The sequence below is a fragment of the Pavona decussata genome, unplaced genomic scaffold, assembly GCF_977016875.1.
Source record: "Pavona decussata unplaced genomic scaffold, jaPavDecu1.1 SCAFFOLD_72, whole genome shotgun sequence".
Classification (NCBI taxonomy): domain Eukaryota; kingdom Metazoa; phylum Cnidaria; class Anthozoa; order Scleractinia; family Agariciidae; genus Pavona; species Pavona decussata.
The window spans coordinates 725,224-747,967 of NW_028145491.1; the positions used below are offsets into that span (position 1 = coordinate 725,224).

General features: G+C 37.4%; 1 protein-coding gene across 1 annotated transcript; it reads right to left on the reverse strand.

The window, feature by feature from the left end:
• Positions 1-2,849: 2,849 nt before the first annotated feature.
• On the reverse strand, positions 2,850-16,657 carry LOC146476816 (uncharacterized). The gene is made up of 6 exons (XM_085113838.1): positions 16,147-16,657; positions 15,817-15,824; positions 14,742-15,146; positions 10,964-11,111; positions 10,321-10,538; positions 2,850-5,408 (listed from the first exon to the last, which is right to left on the reverse strand). The coding sequence occupies exons 1-6, from the start codon at positions 16,655-16,657 to the stop codon at positions 3,663-3,665; spliced, it is 3,036 nt and encodes a 1,011-aa protein (XP_084969964.1). The 3' UTR covers positions 2,850-3,662.
• Positions 16,658-22,744: the final 6,087 nt, after the last annotated feature.

Here is a 22,744-nt window from a genome sequence, read left to right on the forward strand (position 1 = left end):
TCATCTTCATCCCTTCCTGCACATCCTGCTTCTTGTAGGTGCCTTGTGAGGTTTTTTTAAGGGCCATAGTGCACCACATATTTAAGTAATAGTCCGCGCAAGAACTAGGCAGAAGAACAATAGCCTAGTGAAATAAAGGCAGTTAGGCTTTACGTGCTTATTGGTCTAATCAAATTAAATTTGAATGATGTGATTGGCCCATACACGCGAAGCGCGAATTTTGAATTTACAGTTTGAATAAGATAACTTGTAAACCATTCAAACACCATTTTATTTCGGCTTCCCGTTCGATACATTCAAAACTGTCACATCTCTAAGATTTGGACAATTTCTATGTGACAAAAGGGAGAAAGTTACAATGATATAAGATAACTTCGGAACTAGTTCAGCAACACGTCAATCAGCGATCTTGTGAAAAACATTTTGCTCGGATTTCACAAAGGAACTGTCAATTTGTGATCCATAACAGCAATAAATCACACGGATTGGGATGGCGCCAAAGTCGCGCGAAATATCGCCAACTGCAACCAATACACAAAATAAAACACCTCGATGTAAATGTTCGGAAGTGGGTTTCAAAACAAGTCTTATAAAACATCAAAGTCTGAAGCAATGTCCTCTGCATCAAAAAAATAATCACCGTCTGTCATGTCGGTTTCCAGGTCGAGACCATTCCCGAGCTGTGGGAAAGTCTTCGATAAAAATAGTATCTCTCTGTACTCCAGATCGATTCCCCTGGCACAAATTTCTTTCAGACTTTCCAATGAACAGAGACGAGCGATAATGAGTACACCGAACTGTTCCTTACATGAGATGTTTATACTTCTCAAGAATGGAAGTGACGGTTTAGCTTTGAAGAGTGCTTCAGGGGTAATTCCCGCACAGGCTTGTATGTTCAATTCCCGTAGTCGTTTAGCGGTTGAAACAAGTCTTAAAAAATCCCCAGAAGAGATGCATGTCCCGGTCAAGTCAATTTTGTATAACCTCGAGAATAACTTCAGCGGCACTTTCTGCTAAAGCCTTCCAGTGCCCAACAAAGTGAGATCTTGACACTCAAGAAATCTTTGTGTAGTCGTTTTTCGTCCCCGAAAAACTAATTTCCACCAAATAAGGCAAACCGAAGCCACGCTTGCAAGATCTTCTGGCCCGAGATAATCAAACACAAGTGGCCAAAAAAATTAATGAGCTTCCATCGCTTCGAATTCTTTTGATGATTACAGTCTACAGATACTCGTTAGAAAGTGCCAAATTGCGAAATTCTATCACCTTTAAGTTGGCCAAATCTGCACTCATGTTGCCGTTCGCACCTCATTTCTAGGCATCATTTTTTGATTCACAGATAAGCTCACTGTTGTTTTGAAAGCGACATTGTGCTTGGAACTTCTCTCTATTCAAAGAAACAAAAAAAATGGAACAAAGGCAAGTCAACTTTGTGGCATTTTGGCAAATTTGAGTTTTCGAATCAATGCCCTTTTGTTTGTTCTGACTTGCTATTTCTAATGATTCCAGAAAGAGGGATTCGCAATCACATGGAGATGGACCCTCAGAATCAAAGCGAAAGAGGTTGGATTCTTGCGTAAGTACCGCATATCCGTTCATTTCTTATCTTGCCGATATTTTCGTTAGCTTAAAGTAAAATCGGAATTTTGTTTTCTCACCGTAGAAGATGGAGCTATGCAGACTGTATGGAAAAATCCATCGCCTCAGAAACGACGTGTGATGCAAGGCCTTAAGGTCGGGAACAATTTCGGCATACTATCGGCCGAACTGAATATTGCCCAAGCGACCGCGGAGGTTTACAGCATTGATTGCCTTGTGGCCGGAGGAGATGTAAACCACATGACCATGGCAGAATACCTGAGAGTCGACAAGCGGTCATTTGAGATCATCAAGAGTGAAATTATGGCTAACAAGAGAAGAAACTTCGCACCGTGTGGGACAATCTTGAACAAGCTTATTCGTATAATCAAATACGTTTTGTTTTGGCATGCCCGATTCACGATTATGAATTAGAGCTGTCATTTCTTTTTCGTGTACCTGCAATTCCGATAATGAGTACCCCCTTCATCCCCCATCCCCACCCGTAAAATCAGCAACCAACATGCAGATGCGAAAAGGCTCCCTCTCCCAAATACCCCATGCACTGTTCATTGGATAATTTTTGTGTAAAACCCCTCTAATTACTGAGTAAATACAACAAGCATAATTATAAACCCATGGCTTATAATTGGAATTTCACAGTATGACTTCAAGGGAATGACGCATTTATGTAACCAAACAGTCTACAACATCATTATTTGCCATTGTTATCCTAATTTTGGGATTTTTTATGACAGAGGCTTTTTTTTATTTATTTCATTGTTAGAAAATAAATAAATTCTTTTCGAAATTTCGTCAACTTTCCCCTCTGGTGAAAGGGGTGGGGGAGTACAGACCCCCCTGTACCCACTAAATTTCCTCAACCAACTGAACTAAATTTTGTGGACTACAAGGCTAATTTTGTGGACTACACGACCTTGAACCATGATAAACATACAGAGCTTGTGAGAGGTACTATGTTGGATAAGAAAATCAACATCAAGACATTTCTTTTTTTTTGTCGGTGCTGGTTCAAATAAAGCTTTATTTTTACAATCTGTAACTGGATTTTCCCTTCTTTCGAATGAACAGCATAGCACTATTCCACTTTTGGGTGGAAGGGAGCCCCAATAATGTGCCAGTAATCTCACAGTAAAGTGCAAACAGTATACTACTAAAAGTTTCTGTTTTTTATCATTCCACATTTTTTTATTTTGGAACATTCAAAGACATGAACATTCATTCATGCTTTCCATGTCAGCCAACGGAAAAATTCCAATTTCCCCTATTATTTGGTTGTCAGGATCAATAGAAAGAACTGTATCATTCTTCTATATTTTTCCCGAAAGTAAAATCTGAATACCATTAAGGACAACTGGTATAAAGTTTGTTGATGTACATTTCAGGCAGCTCAAAAATACTGTCAGCGTAGCTGTAGACTGTGTGTAGTTGCAATTTTTTCCTCGGATGCTATAGTGAATATGAGGAATGTATCAATCAAACAAATTAGTGGTAAAAACAAGGAGGGAGAAGGACAGATTGTGTGTATGTTCTCTCAATTGCAACTTCAATATTTTATAATAAACCTCTTTCCAGGCCACAGAAAAGGAGAGAGCCTGCTCACAGATTAAAAAATTTGTACTTATACAACTCAGTTATGACCATGTTTTGAATGCCTACAAATGGAAAGAAAAAATTCTCCTAGGTTAACATCACATCGCATGAAATGGGGCAAAAACGAATCAAATTAAATGGGTCTATTAAATGTCATAAAACAGGACCCACTGGAGACACTAGTCTGAACAAGCAAAAAGCTAATAGAGAATGTAATAAAATGAACCATTGGGGCTGATTTAGATGGTACATGATCGCTTGCGACAAGCCCATACGACACAAATTGTATAGTCTAAATCAAGACCACAGTCATGTTGCTTGCAATTATCACATGACAAGAAATGTTGTTGGATTTTGAAACTTGCTTTAAACTCGACAAAACCCTACGAAAGTTAAACATGATTTTTGCATGACGCAAGCACACGCTAAAGAAGTTACATGTGACAAAGCTGTACAATTCAAATCAGCCCTCATGCATAAATAACCTCAGTTACTGAACCCACAGTAAGAGGCGTCTGCCAATTTAAGTCCATCATTCTATCAATCCATTCTGTAAACGCTACTGTGAAACCAGGTGGTGCACTTGCTATAAGTGCTCCACAGTCTCTGTCTGAATGTGAATCCACAAAATAAAAATGTCCCTGACTGTCAACAAATAAAAACATTGTTCTTCCAGAAGAAAAAAACAGGAGACAACTTCTTTGGCTCCTACCAGATAATTCCTCAAGAAATTCAGCAAGTAACTGTTTTGCAACACCATTACCACCAAATAAATCTTTCTGCTGTCCATGGCAGAGAACACCACAGTCCTCTCCAGCCATTTCAACTGCTTCATCCACATTAAGATTCACTCCTTCATGATCAAACATTTTATCATGCAAGTCATTTCCTCGCAAAATTGCCTCCCTGAGGGCATCCTTCCAATGAACGTCCAATACAAATCCTTGCCTTGGGAGAAGAAGACCCTTGGAAGCTGCTTGTCCAAAGTACAGTGAAATGAAAGCACACGCACTGCTTCCATTCCTACCATCAATAGTAGACTGACTGAAATCTTCAGGAAAAGGCCATTCCATTACAACACCTGACAATTGGCCAGTCAAAGTGGTTGGCACAGTAGCAGGTAGTGCACTGGAAGGTGCGGTAACTGGCGATACAGTGGAGGATGATACTGTAGCAGATGTTGCACTGAAAGGCATGGTAGCTGGCAATACAGTGGAGGATGGTAATGTAGCAGATGGTGTACTGGAAGGTATGGAAGCTGGTGATGCAGAAGGGGATCTTACTGTGGCAGATGGTGATCTGGAAGGTATGGAAGCCGGCGATACTGTGGCAGATGGTGCACTGAAAGTTATAGTAGCTGGTGACGCAGTGGAGGATTGTACTGTTACAGTAGCAGATGGTGCCCTGGAAGGTACAGTAGCCAGCGATACAGTGGAGGATGGTACTGTAGGAGATGGTGCCCTGGAAGGTATGGAAGCAGGCGATACAGTGGAGGATGGTACTGTAACAGATGGTGCCTTTGAGGATAATACAGTAGCAGATGGTACACTGGGAGGGACATTACTAGCTGCAGGCAGTCCATTAGCAAGTAAATTTCTATTTTTGCGGTGGTATGTTGACCACCAATTCTTGATTTGGGCTGCTGTAAGTACTTCCACGCCTGCATCTTGCATTGCTTTAATAACATCCCTTGGTTCAGCTCTAATGCGATTAACGGCCTGTCGGTTGTAAAACTGAACCATAATGTCTTTCTGCGCCTGGCTAAACACTGTTCTCTTTCCTGGACCACGCTTCAGAGTATATCCCTTTTCCAGCCTCTGGAACAGATACTGGTCAGCCACATTGGGATGCAATGAGGAAATTCCTGACTGCTCAGGGGCATGTTGAATAAACCTCACAGCATAGTCCTCATTCCTCGAGGCTGGGAAAGGTGTAGGGCACTCAAGAGGTTCTGCTGCTGACTGTTCTTCAGTTATTGAAGCACCAGTTGCACCAGCTACTGGAATCTGGCGCCCAGACAGTTGTGCGATCTGTGCCTGGGTCTTACAGGTAGAATTTCCAATCCCTGCCAATGGCCTTAGTTGCAGACCATTTGCAAACTCGCCTTCAGTTGGAAAGGTAAAGTTTCCAAGTAAGGAAATATCCTTTAATGTTGCCACTTTTGCTGCTTTTGATCTGTCTATGACCAGCTTCTTGCATGTTGCATTCTTCATTGTCTGTCAGAAAAACAAAATTGTTTGAAAAGTATCAACATAGCTGTTTTAGCCAGGCATCGTAAACCCAGAACAAATGACAAATGTGTCACTCACTCAACTGCAGTAACACAGTACAGCTTATGGTTATCTTTAAAAATGATAAATGAAACTAACAACTGTCACCCCTATTTCAGACCATTTACTCGGACAATAGACCAAAACAATTCAGAATAGCCTTTCAATCTGCAATGCTGACTTACAGCTGTAATATATATATTTAGCCAAGCCTAAAAGCGGAGCTCCAATTTGTTTCATAGCATTTATAAAAATCTGCTTTTCGTATGAGCGTAGTAACCTTACCAGTTTCTCATTCTTTCTGCAGTTATATATATTTTTAGTGCATATGAAGCAAACTTCCCATCGACAATAACAAGGATAATGTCGTACAGAAGGCAAAATTATTTAATGCTGATTTGTTGTAACAGAAGGCATTTTTTTCTTAATTTTCCTTTCACCGCGGTAAGGAGGAGGTGATCTTTGCGCTTGTGCCCCAGTCTCGTCCCCAGAGCCCCAGCGCGTCAAACATGGCGGCAGAAGGGGCGAATTTAGTTGTCTTTGGCTCTTTGCTAAGTTGAAGAAGAAGAAGAAGTTTCCTAGTTTGGAAGCGATCGAAGTTTTCCTACGCCTCATATTATTTTTCCTGTGTGACTGTGTGAAAAATGTTCCGTTCTACAGCAAATTTGTTGGGCCGAAGGAAAATTTTTAGTTTGATAAATGTTAAAAGTAGATGGGGTTTTGCTGTGTCAGTGGAAGGCGAAAGGTCCGACGGCTCTGTGAATCAAGGAGGTAAGATAACTTCAAATCTTTATGTATGGATGCACATCTTTGTACTGTTGGATGTGTGTTTTTTTTTTCTGAAGGAAGAGCAATTTTCTAAAAAAATCTTTGATCTTTAATCAAGATAATGTTAAAATGGCAAGCTAATACGGACAATAGTAGGCCAGTGTTGTTATATGAATTGATGTGGTCGGTAACATAATATGCACAATACTAAGAGATCGTTTCAAACTGCGGGCCTATTGAAAATTGAGTCATTAATGGGGATTTACAAAATATTTTAGATTTCATCGTTTTCTACTCAAATTGAGTGATTTTTTTTTTTTTTTTTTTTGATGTTCAGGTTCTAGTTGAGGGACTATGCACATTGGAGATGTTTGAATACAGGAGAAATATTTCAAGTCAAGTTAGCTTTGGGTCATTTTTCTATTTTCTAATACTGTACTTGTAGCTGATTAATTCAATAAATTAGATTAAAAAGCTCATTTTTTTTAAATTTGTTTTTCCCAGGTTGATAGCTATTCTTGTACACATGAAGTTGTTTTTTTGTTTTTGTTTTTGATTGTATAAACTCAAATTAGGTGCTCAGTTCCATGCCTTTGATATTGATTTAAGAGAGTCAAGATGTCTTTCTTGCTCTCAACTTATCTAAGAATGCAGTATAATTTTCCCATTTGTTTCGGAAGGGATAGGAAAAACATGAACCTTTCATAACTTCCTGTCAATCACATTAATCCTTTTGTTTTGAGAGTGCGGGGTTCATGGCAATCAAGGTTGACGCCAATCTGTGTAAGGAGTGCGTTCTTTTGATGTAATTGTTGAATGCAATAAATTTATTCAACAGAAGAAAAAATGTTTTTGCAGTCCCTAGCCATCTGTAGCTGGTTTTTAAAGTTAGTAAATTGCTTGACATAAAATCAAATGTGCAGTTCCAGAAAATATCCATACTCCCCCCATGGAAGGTCTTTTGTTTTGCACCCCTGCTCCCCCTGGGAATTTCCAGTTTAGCTTCATACTTTGCTTCTAAAATTTTGACTTTTAAGACCCCCCTCCCGTTAGGAATTTCCGATGACCTTCTGTGGGGTGGGTGTGGATTTTTTCTGGAACTGCACTATAACACCTTAGGTAATTAAATCCTTAACTGTCCCTGTCAAAATCTTTACCAAAAAAATCCATCATGCAGTTAAGGGGTCAGTTATCCCCAGCAGTTTTTTTACACGTTGCTACATGAGAATTCACTTGGAGTAAAGTAAAAATAAAAAACAACAATTAAGGGATAATGAAATTTTGTGCAGTGAATTAAGTGCTGATGCAACTGGGGAATCAGAGAATTATCTCTGGAGTGTAAATTTCTGTGTGTGAAGGAAACCACTTAATAAAGTTTGCATTGCCCTAGTGAGTACATTTGGTCAATCAGTGATCAAAATCCTGGGGTAGTGGGTTTGAATCCTGCCAAGATCAAAGAGTTTTTCTTTAACTTGCATCAGGACCACATTTCCGTACTGAGGTAATACTGAGAAGAAAATTTAACGGTTTCCATCACCACAAAATTTACACCGCAGATTTTATTCTCTGGTTTCTCAATTTAGGTACAGACCTTGCTGTCCTTAAAAGCAAAATCCCAATTGAAAAAGTCATTAAACACTAAACTGCTGCAGCCTCATCACTCAATCCAGCTTATGGATAGCACCTCATCTGAGAAGTCCCATTCATTTTTACACAGCAAGATACCTACCATGTATCATTTAATAAGCATTCTGTAAAAATATTCCTTACTTTACTTTTCATCCTCTGGTTTTTCCGAGAAAAAAAAAATGGTAGGTAGAAGAGAATGTAGGTATAGAGAGTTGAGTGTGCATATAATAGTTGTCTTCTGAATTCACAAAATGATGAACAACTAATACTTTGCTTGAAATATTGCAAATTGAAAGCATTTTATTACTTCATTCTTCAAAAAAATCAGTGGTTTAAACTGTTCTTATACAAATAAAGAAGAGTTTGCATAAACCCAGTGGACAGAATGGAAAAGGAAAATAATATTAGTGTTTTTCCTTAATTGTTTCTGAAAAAGGTAAACCAGACTATGTCATAAGGTGTAGAAAACTGTAGCACTGGTTACTGGCGTTACAAAACCCATGAAAAATAAACAGTTATTATAGGGTGATCAAAAGTAAGTAAAAGAAAACAATTGACTTGGGGTATAACATTTGTTATAATGATATGTAAATCACTACAGTGGAATACCAATAATCTTTTTTAACCTCAAAGGGAAACATAATTTTGTTCCAAAAATAGGAGGTAAAAATCTGACTGAAGCAATCCAAGAGAATTTAAAACAACTATTAATTTGTTCAAAGAATTGGGAGTTTCAAATAACTGAGATTGCACTGTAAAAATTAATACCTGTACATATTTCATAATTCATTACTCACTACCAAGTTTTAAAGTTTTCTTTTAATTAAAATTAAGAGATGGCTGATAGGAAGTTTGATGTTTTATCTTTAATCACAGTTATCAACAGAAGCCAGGGTTTGGTTGCATTAAACATGGCCTGAATATCAGCCACCTCCTCTCCTCTCAATTGAATAGCTATAAGAATGATTGAGTACAGCACTCTGTTGCTTATAAACACAGCTAGGCCCAGGCATCCTGTAGCCAATCTCTGTTGTACTCACCATGCTAGAGCAATAGCCCTACCTGGCCAACTAATCAAATCTTTACTCAGTGAATTTTCTTTTGAGTAATAATGAGATCCCCATTCTATTTGGCTTCTGCCGTCATAAACATTTTCGAAAAGGTAACAAATTTAATACACAACTGGATCCATCGATTGGGAAAGTGCACAGAAACGTTCACACAAGAATGCATAATTTACAAGTAAATGAACTGCTTCAACAAGAACGTCCATTAACACAGTGATTCTTGAGGCGTGCAGTGTTTTCATCACATCTACAGGTATGGATCTGTGATGGTAAATAAAAAGCTTACATCAATTTCTTTTTTGTTACAATTTAAACAACAGGTCTTAAACTCTACCAGAAAAGGCTACACCCACTGTGTGTGGCTTTTGTGCCAAGGTAGTGGCAGATTCTAAAACAATCCAGAGGGAGAGTACATAATTTATGCAGATGAGGGCCTATGATGATTTTTATTTTTTCCCTTTCATGTTTTGAAAGGCCCCCCTCCCCCACCTGATGATGTTCTAAATATTTTTTTTTCTCTCACCCCCTCATGAGATATCCTGTACGCCATTGTAAAATACCTTGCCCACTCTATCTATCACCCTTTTTAAAACCTCCTCTAAAATGGCTGATACAAGCATTTCTGGAGTATTAAAATTTTTTTACATTTGCGAACTTATAATTAACTAATAAATTTCACTTTCAAAAATCCTTTACTAAAAATTAAAAGGATAAGGCTCAGATATTCACTGCATGACTCTAGAGAATGCAGTGGTGTTATGTTGTAAACCACATAATATAAATAGGTGTTTGCTTTGCCAAGGAATCATTCTAATATTCCTTCATGCAAATACTTACATCGATCTAGCCCCATATAACCTCCTTTTTTGAAAAAAAAAAAATTAATATCATACAAATTTGATTGTAACATTAGATATCAATAGATTCTTTTTAAAAAGACGCTAGACGTCTTGCTGTTTCTCCCGCTGTCGGTCACATAAATTGACTTTGTATTTTGTTCTCTTCAAAAGATCTTTTTGTTTTCTTAATTAAAGCAGTTGGCGATGCAACTTCCCGCCAAACAAACGCGGCTCGCAGCACGGCTTCACACATCTAAGTTTTCCTGTGGCTGCGTACTGTGGTACGTACGGGCGTACGTACGGGCGTACGGATGGACAAAAGTGACGTCATAACCAAACCAAAATTTCTCCCATTCACGGGTTACCAAATTCTCTTAGCTATGGGGCTCCGCACGCACGCCTCTGGCGTGCGGAGCTCCGCTACTATACATTTTAGCACCTTCAACCACCAAAATAAAACCGAGAGCCATGTTCTTTCTTGTTTTCCTCTTTTACACAAAAAAAAGGAAATGAAACAGTTTACATGGAATAAGACATAAACTGTACATACTGTACTTTGATCAACTCTGCAAGTTGCTCTCTACTTTCTAGGGCGTTTCCTAGACACACCCACTGGACAATCTTGTGACTGATGTGTGCAAAGTGGGAATCGAGTTGTGACTTCCCCTCACCAGCTTCAAAATTGTTGTACTCTTTAATGGTTACGTTGAAAGCTCTGTTCACTTCAGATAAGTAACAGAGAACCCCACTGTTGTGGTAATGAGGCCCATTATCTGAAAGACAGGAAGTAAAAATGATATATGGCTTAGAAAAATAGAGAATATCTGCTTGGCTGTTCATTTTTTACAAGTTATGGTTACAGATGTAGATCTAAAAGTTTGGAAAATCCAAAAAGCTGCAAAACATGTTTTAAAAAAAAGACAAACCACAGATTGACTCACTCAAAAATAACAAAACAACTCAAATACATTAATTTTATAATAAATTCCTTAACATGGAAGGTATCATCTGTTTCTTTAATCTATGGTGTATAGAAATAGCAAAGAACCTTTGAGAGTTTTGTAATGGAAAGAAAGAACAAATATGACACTATGTGCCCCACATCATGTTGACAAGCTATTATTCATGTACTGCATAACACATTTTTCTTAAATAAATAAATAAATAAATAAATAAATAATGAAATAAAGACACATACCAGAAAACAAGTAGACTGAAAAGCCTGGGTAAACAGTCTCCAACCATCTGAAACCAATGTCCAGAGCACTCTGTGAAAACCAGCCATCTTGTTTGGTGTCTTCAGACCATAGGTCAATTACTTCCGTCTTTCTCTGTCCCTCAGCCACCTAAAAAAAAATAATAAAAAAATCAAATCAAATGGGATGTACAAGTTTACAAAGTCAAATTGGTTGCATTCAGGGCTGTCACTAAGATTTCAAGGTGCTGGATAAATACAACAAGTAGGCGGGGAATCAAACAGCTAGGAATTTCTGTTGGTTCTATTTTTCTTCTATTTTCGTATGAAAATAGCCGGAGTCTACGTTCTTAGCATACATGTACAAAAACTTTCAATTTCAATTTCAATTTATTTGCCATTAACAAAAAAATACAACATAAATACATTATAGACGACACACAATATTCTTACTATAACAATATTCATACTTGACTATTTACAATATTAAATGTGTTAAAGGCTAGGAAGCCTATATAGAAGCCGGGGGCTTATTAACTATAGGCTTCCTAGAACTATTGGATAAACCATAGAAGTTAAGGGTACTGATTGAAATTTCCAATTAATTTTTTTTTTTTTTAAGATGAAAAAAAAAAAAAAAGGAAAGGAAGAAAAAAAAGAAAAGGTAAAGAAAAGGTGTGTAGCTCAACAAAGAGTCAATTTAACTTAGATAGAAGGAATTTTTTAAGTCTTTTGCCAAACAAACTGATAGTTTCACTGTTTTGAATTTCACGACTTAGCGAGTTGAAAAACGAAGGACCTTGAAACCGAATTGAGAATTTTCGAAGATTAGTTCGACAATAAGGTATATAGAAAAGGTTGGAATTTCTTGTTTTATATGAATGTATTTGACTTGCAAGAGTAAACATATCACGAAAATAATTTGGAAGTAAGCTTCTTTTAAAAAGATACATAAATTTACCTATTTGGTATAAATAAATGTCAGAGAATTTTAAAATCTCCTGTTCTTTAAAAAGAACACCCGTATGAGCATCAAAAGAAACTTTTGATATTATTCTAATTATCTTCTTTTGCAGAACAATAATCCGATTTAAATTAGACTGATACGTCGATCCCCACACAGAAACACAATAAATTAAGTAAGGGTAAACTAGACTATAGTACAAGGAACGTAAGGAGGTTTTGGGGAGGCAAAAACTAGACTTATAAATAATACCTATTGATTTTGATATTTTTCTAGAAACACTAAGAATGTGAGGCTTCCATGACAAATGCTCATCGAGGATAACACCTAAAAATACTGTTTCTTTCACATGTTTAATTGCATTGTTGTCAATTTGAATAGATATATCAAGTGTTTGCCTCCTTTGGGGTGGTCTAAAAACCATAAAATTTGATTTTTTAAAGTTAATGGACAGTTTGTTTGCTCGACACCAATGAGTTAATTTAAGCAATTCAGAATTCAAGATTCCAGGAAGCAAGTTAAAATCTTTGTGGGAGAAAAATATATTTGTATCATCTGCAAAAAGAATAAAGTCCACGACCTTCGACACGTTACACAGATCATTTATATAGAGTAGGAAAAGTAGGGGACCTAGTATAGAACCCTGAGGCACCCCGCACTTAATTTCGCAAGACTCCGACCTAACGCCATTAAATTCCACATATTGTTGTCTATTGCTTAGATAGCTTTCGAACCATCTAAGTGGAGTGCCACGAACACCATAATGCTCTAATTTTGAAATCAAAATGTTATGATCAACGGTGTCAAAAGCCTTGGACAAGTCTATAAAAATACCAACTGTGCATTCCTTATTGTCAATGGCGGAAGAGATTTTGTCATATAAACAAGCAAGAGCATAAGCGGTGGAGTGATGCTTGCGAAAACCATACTGATTGTCAGAGAGAATGTTATGATTTTTAAGAAACATTAAAAGACGATTGTACATTACTCTCTCTAGGATTTTAGAGAATCCTGGTAAAACAGACACCGGTCGGTAGTTCGTAAATATATCCTGCTCACCAGATTTAAATAAAGGAATAACTCGAGCAATTTTTAATTGTTTTGGTACAATTCCAGAAGTGATGGATAAGTTAATTATGCATGTAAGAGGTGAAACAATTGAATCGATAGATTCTTTAATTAGGTTCATAGACATGTTGTCATAACCTACAGCAGTACCTGAACGACAAGTGCTACATATTTCAATAATTTCTTGCTCATTTACAGCATCTAGAAATATTGAATTAACTAGTTTTGGAGGTAAAAAAGAATTGTGCGACTTTTCTGATACAGGAATTTTGCTAGCTAAATTGGGGCCAATATTAGTAAAATATTTACAAAAGAAATTAGCTATATCTTTTGGATTGGAAATTTCTCGAGAATCTGCCCTAAATATAGATGGCAAGCTACGCTTTCCTGTATTTCTATTAAGGATTTCATTTAGAACTTTCCAGGTAGCCTTGACATTTGATTTTAATTTTTCAATTTGTTTTTCATAATATAAACGTTTAGCAACTCGAAGAGAATGAGTAAGTTTGTTTTTGTACGACTTATATGCATTTTCATTGGAAGAGTAAGGGTTATTAAGAAAAGACTGATATAACATATTTTTCTTCCTTATGGATTTAGCCAGTCCTTTAGTAAACCAAGGCTTACGAAGATTGAACCGTTTCGCTTTCATTTTTTTGAGTGGAAAACATTTATCATAAACTGTAGTATACTTTCCAACAAAGAGTTCATAAGCGCAGGAAGGATCATTTAAACCAGGCATTTCAGTCCAGTTTATCTTACCTAACTCGTCTTTAAATACACTTAGATTATGCGCATTTTTTTCACGAAAAAATCCGCATTTATTCTTATCACTGGTAGTATTATTATACAAAATAAGTGAAAATATCGGTAAATGGTCAGATATGTCATTGAGGAAAAGACCGCTTATTGAGGGACGAAGTGGATCATTCGCGAAAATATTATCTATTAACGAGGCTTTGTTCGCCGTAATTCTAGTGGGACGTGTTGTTAGTGGAAAAAACATCCTAGAGTACAACAAATCTAAGAAATCACTTGTCGCTTTATGACAATGATGGTTAATTAGATTTAAATTCCAGTCACCCATTAAAAATACAAGCTGATTTTCCTTGGAAATTTTCCCAAGTACTAGATCCAAGTCAGACAGAAATTCATGTAACTTCGAGTCGGGTGGTCGATAGATAATGCCGACAATTATGTTCTTTACTTTTGTCCTATTAATTTCAACAAACAAGGATTCAGCAGATTTGTCCCCAGGGAATGCTAGATCATGACGTTCTTTGTAATTTAAATGCTCACAAATGTAAAGGCCAACACCTCCACCAATGCGATCAACTCTAGGTTTATGCAAAAAATTGTAACCCGCTATATCGGAAAAATGATAACAATCATCAAGCCAAGTCTCAGAAATCCCAATGATAGGTTATTAGGTATTATGATTAGGTTGCACTTCAGAGCAAAATCTGAAAAACAACATTTTAAATACCCTTGTAAAGCTGATGTAGATTGTACTTGTAAAATGAAACAATAAATGATTATTTGTTGTGTTGTGCTGAGCAGCAGTTTGTATCAAAAGTTAACATTATTCTTGGGATCTACAGAGGTGTACATGCGACTCAAATACTACTTATCAATAATTGATTATTGGTCATAACTTTGATGAATAATTGTTGAATTTTGCAATGGCTCATACAGATAGCCCGCTCACATTTTATCTAGTAGAAAAAACCTGTCCAGCCAAGAACAAACCTGTGCAATTACAAGGAAACCATGGAGAGAAATTCCCCTCTTCCCATACCACTCTCGTTGGTTTTCACGCGTCCTAAGCCCGAGCTCAACCTTCATTTTGTAATCAATGATTACGACGATCTCCCCAGGAGAAAGGTTTGTAAGAACATAGCGATAGTAGCTCCCCTGGTGTTTTGTACGGACTATATGGGCAAGGTACTCCTTATGGTTGGAAACAATTTGTTTCCAGGACTTGAAGAAGGAAGCCTTTCTGGGTGGATCAACAATTTGTTCCAAAGCTTCTTCAACTCCTGTCCTGATCTTGTGAAAGCCATCTATGTGGGAAGAATGCTGGTTGTGTTCCTTGGAGCAGTGCCCCAGAGCATAATCCAAGCACAACTCAGCACAAGCAGAATCCCTCTCCAGCTAAACCAAAAAAAAAAGCCCAACAAAATTAGAAAAAAAAATCTTAAACAAGGAACACAAGAAATATTTCCTATAGGCTACCTAATTGTATTAGGATGCACACGATGACATTTGTAAATGCCATAAGTAACAAAGGTACAGCCTAGATTCACTTTCCTATAATTGATGAAGGTTAAAATATGACTTTCAAAAAAATTACCAGTAGTGCCACATCTCTTGTAAGCTTGTAATCCTACTGGTACTACTGTCAGTTGCTACTGTTTTTGGGGGCTAGGTGCCTTGTTCCTGTTATTTGTTCTTGATGGATAAACCTGACCCATAATAATCTGTCATGGCCTTGCCTTAGAAGACCATCCATAAGGCCTGTGTACTTTGCTCAGGAGAAATCTATCTTATCACATTCATTTTAATCAAATGAATCAAATGGTTGAATCAACTACATTGAATATTTCTCTTCTTAAGACTTTATTTATTTATTTATTTATTTTGCCACACCACAAATACGATGTAAACAAAAAAGAAATAGAAAAAAATAGATGTAACAATGGCGAGGAGACCTATAGGAAACTATGAAGCTGATATTAATTAGGTCTCCTCAGTTAAGACTTGGGGCAGATTATTGAAAGCCCAAGTCTAAACTGTTCAATCTGATTTTTTTAGCAACATATACCTGAAACTCTGTTATGAAGGCTCATTACACAATGCCCAGGTCTACAAATTAGCAATGATTTTAAATTAAGACTACTTTAGTTTATCAGTTCTTAAGTTTGACTTAAACCCTTCCCTGATGAAATCTGAACTGGTCTGATGCTGACTAATGTACAAAACAACATGGACAAAGTTCATTAAAAACTAACTTAAATATGTTTTATAAGTAATGGACATAACGTTCAGTAAATTAGTCAGTGCCAGACCAGTTTAAAATTTCATTATTTTCACCCCTGACTGCAAATTCAACATTTTTCATATGATGGCAATATTGTGCCTTATTTCGTCTTACCTCCTTGGGAAATTCCACCTTTGGTACTGTCGGCTGAGACAAATCCAGAATGAGCAGCGGCAGGTAACACACCAACTTTTTTGAGGTCATCTAGGAGCACGTGTACGGATTCAAAGTTGGAATGACCATAGTCATCACACAGGTTGCAAAGACCTGCCAGCATTGTGTTCATTCTAAAATTCCTTGGCAGATGAGAATAAATGTAGGTCCTCTGCAGACCATCAGGGAACTTAAGCTGGTATTGCTGGATGACATCTTTAATGTCACACTGCCAATATCTGACCGCAGTTTCCTTTCCATCAACAAGCGCACTTCTACATGAAGAAGGCCTTGAGATGTCATTTTGGTTGATGAAATTTTGAAATTCATGTATGATTTCTGGGCTTACTGCCTGTCTGGTAAATGAAAGACCATCATGGGGGACACTACCTTTTCCAAATAGTATGGCGTGCACTCTTGCAGCAGTGATGGTGCTCTTTGAGCAAGGAAAATATTTCTGAATTTCAGACATAGAGAAGTCTTGGGCTACAATTGACAACAGCCCTTCCCCATTCATCCCCAAACTTACTGACACGTGCAATAGCTCGCGCAGTCTCAACCCGATTTCTTCCTTATCTCACTCCGCTCACATTGAGGTTACTCCCAAACATGCTGTCTCCAATAAGAAGTTTACTGGTTACTTTTGCACCCTGTCTCCGTATCAATCGGTTGCTGTCTTTATCTTTGGGCGCAATGTAGTCCTTGGCTAATGACCTCAACAGTTTATCATCACTGCTGTTTTTCTGGTGGCTATTGAATACATCAGCAAACTGAGCACTGAATTTTTTGGTACTAAGAATGTCTCTCATGATGGCCTGAGTACCCTGCTCACCAAGGAATGTGTAGTTCCCTAGCAGCAAGTCTATTTTGCTCATAATTTCATTCCTTATGTCAATCTTCCTTCGGGGACCAACACATTCGTAGCCCTGTCGATTCTGGGTGGTTTGTGGGACCTGACAAGCTTTGTCTTTGGAGGGTTTTCCTTGAAAATGTTCAGGCAAACTGTCATTTTCAACTGGATCATCGAATACTCCACAAATTTCATCGGGATCGCCTTCAGGCTAAGGGACAAATTCGTTTTGGCTCGATGAAGCAGCCTAGAAAAATATCAAAGTCGAATGAGACAGTAGTAAAGATAGACATATGTTTCGAAAGAAACGAACAAGCCAAATGTATAGAAGTAACACGTGCGTAGGTGTGAGAATATTTCCCCTGCCTTCAGCTTACCTCAAGTGTTTCGCATCTCGTTTGAAGTTGAATCCTTTCCCTACAAAAGGAACATATCTTTCGCTTTCGCTTCTTGTTCCCAGTTTGACTCCATTTACCAGTAGCACAAAACTTTTCTTCTCGGTAGGTGATAGCAAATAACTGTTTTAAGCCAACATTTCCAAATCCCCAATCCTCATGTTGTGGACAGCAGCAGCCACTCTTGAAGGGCATTTCATCTATTTTTTCGGACGAATACACTTTAAATTTGTAATAAATAATATATATGTATTCTATAAATATGTAATATATAGATTCTGTGAAGAATGACAGAACAATCGCTCGTAAAAAGGCTAGAAAGCTCACAGCTCTGATCACAAATCCAAGATGGCGTCACATGAAGAACGCGCTTGTTGAAAGTTTACCGTTGTAACTTCTGATTGGCGTATAGAACAATGCTGAAATTTGGCCGTGAGGGAGATGACTGGGGCATGGGGAAAACTAAGTGAAAAAATGTTGTTTATGTCGGAGTTTTCTTTGTTTTTGTGGCGATTTTTTTTATATCGACCAATCAGATTGGTCGATTTAATTGAAATTAAAAATTAATGCTTAACACCTTTTAATCGATTTTACGTTTGGCCTGCCTAGTTCTTGTGTGGACTATTACTTAACATGAGGGAAGTCCACTCCCATACTTAGTGACGTAGATGCAAATACTACCCTTACATGTCCAGATGACCCTTCAAAAGAACTTGTAATACAATCTTTATGACTTTATGGTGTCTGTGAGTAATAAACTCCAATTAGACAGCTCTCATGAATGGGTCCTTCACCCTCTACATAAACCCCAGACTGGCCTAGTTTCATAAGAAAAAATGTAAGAATAGACACAACGTCATTAACCGTCTAACAAAAAATAAGTGTAAATGGTGTTTCGCCCCTTTTCTCTTTCAGCATTTCTACAATCCAATCAAAGCAACGCAATTTGCTGTCTGCTTTCACAACAGTAAAACGAATATTGTCCTTGTTAGGACTAACAACTATTGGCAAGAGGTTGCTCTTCATGCCCAGGTATCTGATCAAGCGGTCACATCTTTCTTTGTTTGCAGTAGCAGTTAATCCTAGGACTAGTGTGCAGCTTTTCAAAAAGGAGCGCAACTAAAAAATGCGACCAAATGCTTCACGGAAAGCTGCCTTTCCTTTCTTTCCAATTCCCTTAAGGAAAAAGGAAAAAAAACAGCATCGATTAATCAGAGCCAAGTGCAAAGTTAAGACATGGCTATCCAAATTGCATATTTATACCGCATAACCATGTTATCTTCTCTCCGTTAACCATACTGTAGATACACGCTCTTATGAAAAAACCTCTGGATTTGGCCCTTGTAAAAAATAATTTTTCCCCTTGTAGGCTCACTTCGAAACCTCCCAAAAAACTTTAACATCCTTTTTCAAAACAAGTTTACAAGGTATTTGGAAAGTGGATGACACAAAAGTGGAAGAAAGTGTGCACTCAGGTAACTGGAATAATTGGAGGGCCTGCCATCTGTAAGGGCTTAAGTAATGTACCTTACAGTGTATCTCTCTCTGTCCCATAAGACATTAACGATTATGTCCTTTATGAACATTATTTTCTTCTGCACTGTATACCAGTGATTTAGGTTTTTTTATTTCGGTTTTTTTTTACCCAAATCAAATATTTCACTGTTAAATATTTCTCTCTACTGTTATTATATAAAATTCTAAGAAACTTATTTCTGGATTCCAGTTTCTGTTTTCTGGATTTTAGTGCTGCCCCTAAATTAGCTAAGCACATCATTGTTTTCACTTCACTTAGATATTCTCTCAGTCTAAAATTGTAACTACAGAATGCGATTCAATCATAATAAAATAATGATAGTAAATCTTTGGTAATCTTTGCACTGAACCAGTAAGGGTAGCAAATTAATGTAAGTTCAGTGGAGACTTAATAACTCAAGCTAACTTAAGACTAATGCTCATTACACACGCACACACAATTCATTTTCTTTAATTCAAATACAAAGGCCATTGCGGCCCAGATTAGCACTTTTGAATCCATCGATTTTTCGGATTTTTCAATAGCATACATTATTTATTTTATTATTATTTATCACAAAACGGCCAGAATGGATGCATTTTAAGGAATGAATGAAAAGCAATGTACCAAGTTTCCCCTGTATGGACTTCATCTACCACCAAGATGTCGGTGCAGTGCAAACTCCCGAACTGTAAAGCTTTCTTCCACCTATCGCTGAGCCACTGTTCTGCACTGCCAAACACGATATGAAAACTTCTTGTTCTATTTCTTTGTCCATGTCGTCATCTTCTCCAATTGCTGCTGCCCATATTCCACAGTTCAGTGTGGTTATGTTTGCCACTTGTTGCTTCCCAATGTACTCAAGTGGGCTTACAACACAGATAATGCTTGTAGTATCACCCCTTCCATTTCGTAAGCGTTCCAACACCATTGGAATTATTTGATAAATCGAACTTTTCCCGAAACTGGTCGGAAGAACACGCCAAAACATCTTCCCTTAAACAAATTACACATTACAAACACTCTATTTGCTCTGCCTTCAGAGAATCATATTTGAAACTCATCTGGGCTTCTGTTAACGCCAAAGAAAACTCTTCCTTGCTGTAATCATGATCAAGTGTTGTCTCCGCCAATTTGTTTCTTGTTTCTGGGCTGAACTAACCTGAAGTTTCTTAAAAGATATGACAGCCAATCAGAACACAGACGTTTACAAGTATTGGTGTACGACCAATAAGAGAAAAAAACAGAATCTGGCTTTTGAACATGTAATCCGACAAGTAAATGTATCATGCCCTTCATTCCCAGGAAGAGATGTAGGGAGGGAGGGTATGATTGCAGGTTATCCAAAAATCACCCAAAAATTCACAAATACCCCACAACACAGATTCACAATATGGTGATAGGGTTTTTGGATTGCCCTAAACATGAGACTGATGTAAAATAAAGTATAATCAATTAATATAATTCATTTTACGATAAATTACGGATTTATTAATCAGCTGTGTGATCTCTCTTTGAACAACAGCTTTTTAGTCACTTATTAGCTAATTCGCGGTTTCAAACAACCAGGCCCCAGTTTCTATTATCACGAATCCAGGATTAATTAGAGTAAATCTGCTTTGAGGAAAGCTTTTTTATTCCTAGATTAGTTATCCTGAGGATAACAAGCTTAATTGCCATTTAATTCCTAATTGGGGAATAGTTCAATTTTTTTAATGTTTTTATTGAGATATAAATACTTAATTTACAATACTTCATATTACAAAGTTTTATGTATACACACACAAAAACAAAAATACAACACTGGTTGTATCCTTCAAAGAAATGTCAACTTATTATCACTAAAAGAGTTAACAGTACATTTTACAATTCTTTTTTGTTATTATCAATACAAATTTACTTTTACAATGGATAGGACTACGCAAACTACAAAATAAGGCACAAACTTGAAAAAGGGTCAGATGAACTTCTCTTTAACAAAAATGGGCCTTCCATACAATTCATCACAAAAATTACCATAATGCCTTTTGTATAAGAAAAACAAAAGCAAAGAAGACATAATAAATATGGCAGCCAGAGAGAACTGTTTGCTGTCGTAGAAACAAATCAAGCCACAAGAAACAAAAAACACACATACACAAAAACAAAGCACCAACAAACACAGATTGTCCACGGAGAATGACTTCCCAAATTTCGCATAAAAAAAGAAACCCCTCTCCAAAATACTTTTAAATTTCTAAAATTATGCACCTCATAAACAAACAGAACGAGGTGTTAACTAAAAGCAAAACGTGCATAAAATTACTGTTTAAAGTGGATAAAGCACCCCACCCTGTCAATAAAGCGTTTATCTTGTTCAACATGACTGAAATATGCCAGCTTACCATCCTTCCTTGGGTCCTTTAGCATCTTCCCCCGCGCTTAACTTCGTCGAGCAATCTCGGGTGGGAAATCAGGCGATATTCCAAAACTTGTTCCTTTCAGCAACTTAGATTTTGAAAAACTAAACTATCTGTCCCCGAAGTAAATAAAGCAGACGATGATAGGCCGTGGACTTCCATCTTCTTTTGGCTTCCCTACTCTGTGCACACCCTGCACCTCGATCTCAGCAATCTCATCTAAACATTTTTTTCAAATCACGCTTCAAAAAAGTCTGAAAGGCTTCGAGCACGGCTACTGGCTCACAACCTCCTCATTACCATAAAACCACAAATTTTCCCTTCTGGAGTAAACTTCGGCGTAGAGTAATTTATCTTCAAGCAATTTACATCTCTCCATGCATTCCTTTTTGGTTTCTTCTTTGGCAGTCTTTAACTCGTTGACCTGAGTATTCAGCTAGGTAAAGCCCGCTTCCAACTCCAACATCCTTAAGACGTTACACTCTATTGTCTAGTTGGAAACACAGGAATTAATCTGTTGGAGTTTTTCGTCAATATTTGGAAGCCTTGAGAGAATAAGATCCACTTTCGGCCCAAGGTCTTGTATCATTCCAGGAACATTCACTACTTTGTCAGACAAGCAACCAAGTGAGGAACTTGAGCTTACGCTCGATACAGTGTCTCTGGCTTTCTTTTCACCTGGGGGGCGTATTTCGTGTTCTGAAATACTAGAGGAACTTGAGTTTCTTCCCCTGCTTTTTCTTTTACCAGACATGAACTAAAACAAAAAGTATGGAGAGCGATCGAAACACGTCTACTCGCTCTGCATGCCTTTAATTATCAGACACTCGTGGTGCAACAATTTTGACAGCCAAATGATATCAGGCCACCAAAGAAGAATACGCGAATGACCTCGGATCACCCTCAGACATTTCTCCATCTTATTTTCTCCTTCCAATTTCACTAAATCCCTTTTGACTTTGAAGACAACCTTGATCTATCGGAGGATTTCAACACAGCACTTTACCTACCAAAATTGAGAAATTAAACGAGACTTACCTTAAGTTGAAGTGACCAAAGGAAGCATAAGAGATCACATTAGATAGCACAGCGCATGCTCCAGGTCATATTTCAGAAGGTTGTGGGTGTGTCAGATAAATAACAGGCTGAAAACAATCAGCTAATGCCCCCAAATGGGAGGGCACATGGGAGGGCATGTGATCTTTTATGCCTTCCTTGGTCATGTGATAGAATCTCAATCAAACTTCAAGTTAAGGTAAGTCTCGCTTAATTTCTCAATTCTACACATGACCAGAGGCATAGAGATGGCATGAGACTATAAAGCTCTGACACAGCCACATAGTAACTAATGAAACAAAAATATAAATATGTTGTTTAATCAAACAAGATTGTCATAGTC

Excerpts from the sequence above, each read along its gene's own strand:
- LOC146476816 (XM_085113838.1), bottom strand. The coding sequence starts at position 16,657 with ATGTCTGAAATTCAGAAATATTTTCCTTGCTCAAAGAGCACCATCACT. Across the intron at positions 11,112-14,741 it reads GTTTCCTTGTAATTGCACAG|GTGGCTGAGGGACAGAGAAA; the intron begins GTTTGTTCTTGG and ends ATTTTTTTTTAG. Across the intron at positions 5,409-10,320 it reads AACTTGCAGAGTTGATCAAA|ACAATGAAGAATGCAACATG; the intron begins GTACAGTATGTA and ends TTTTTCTGACAG.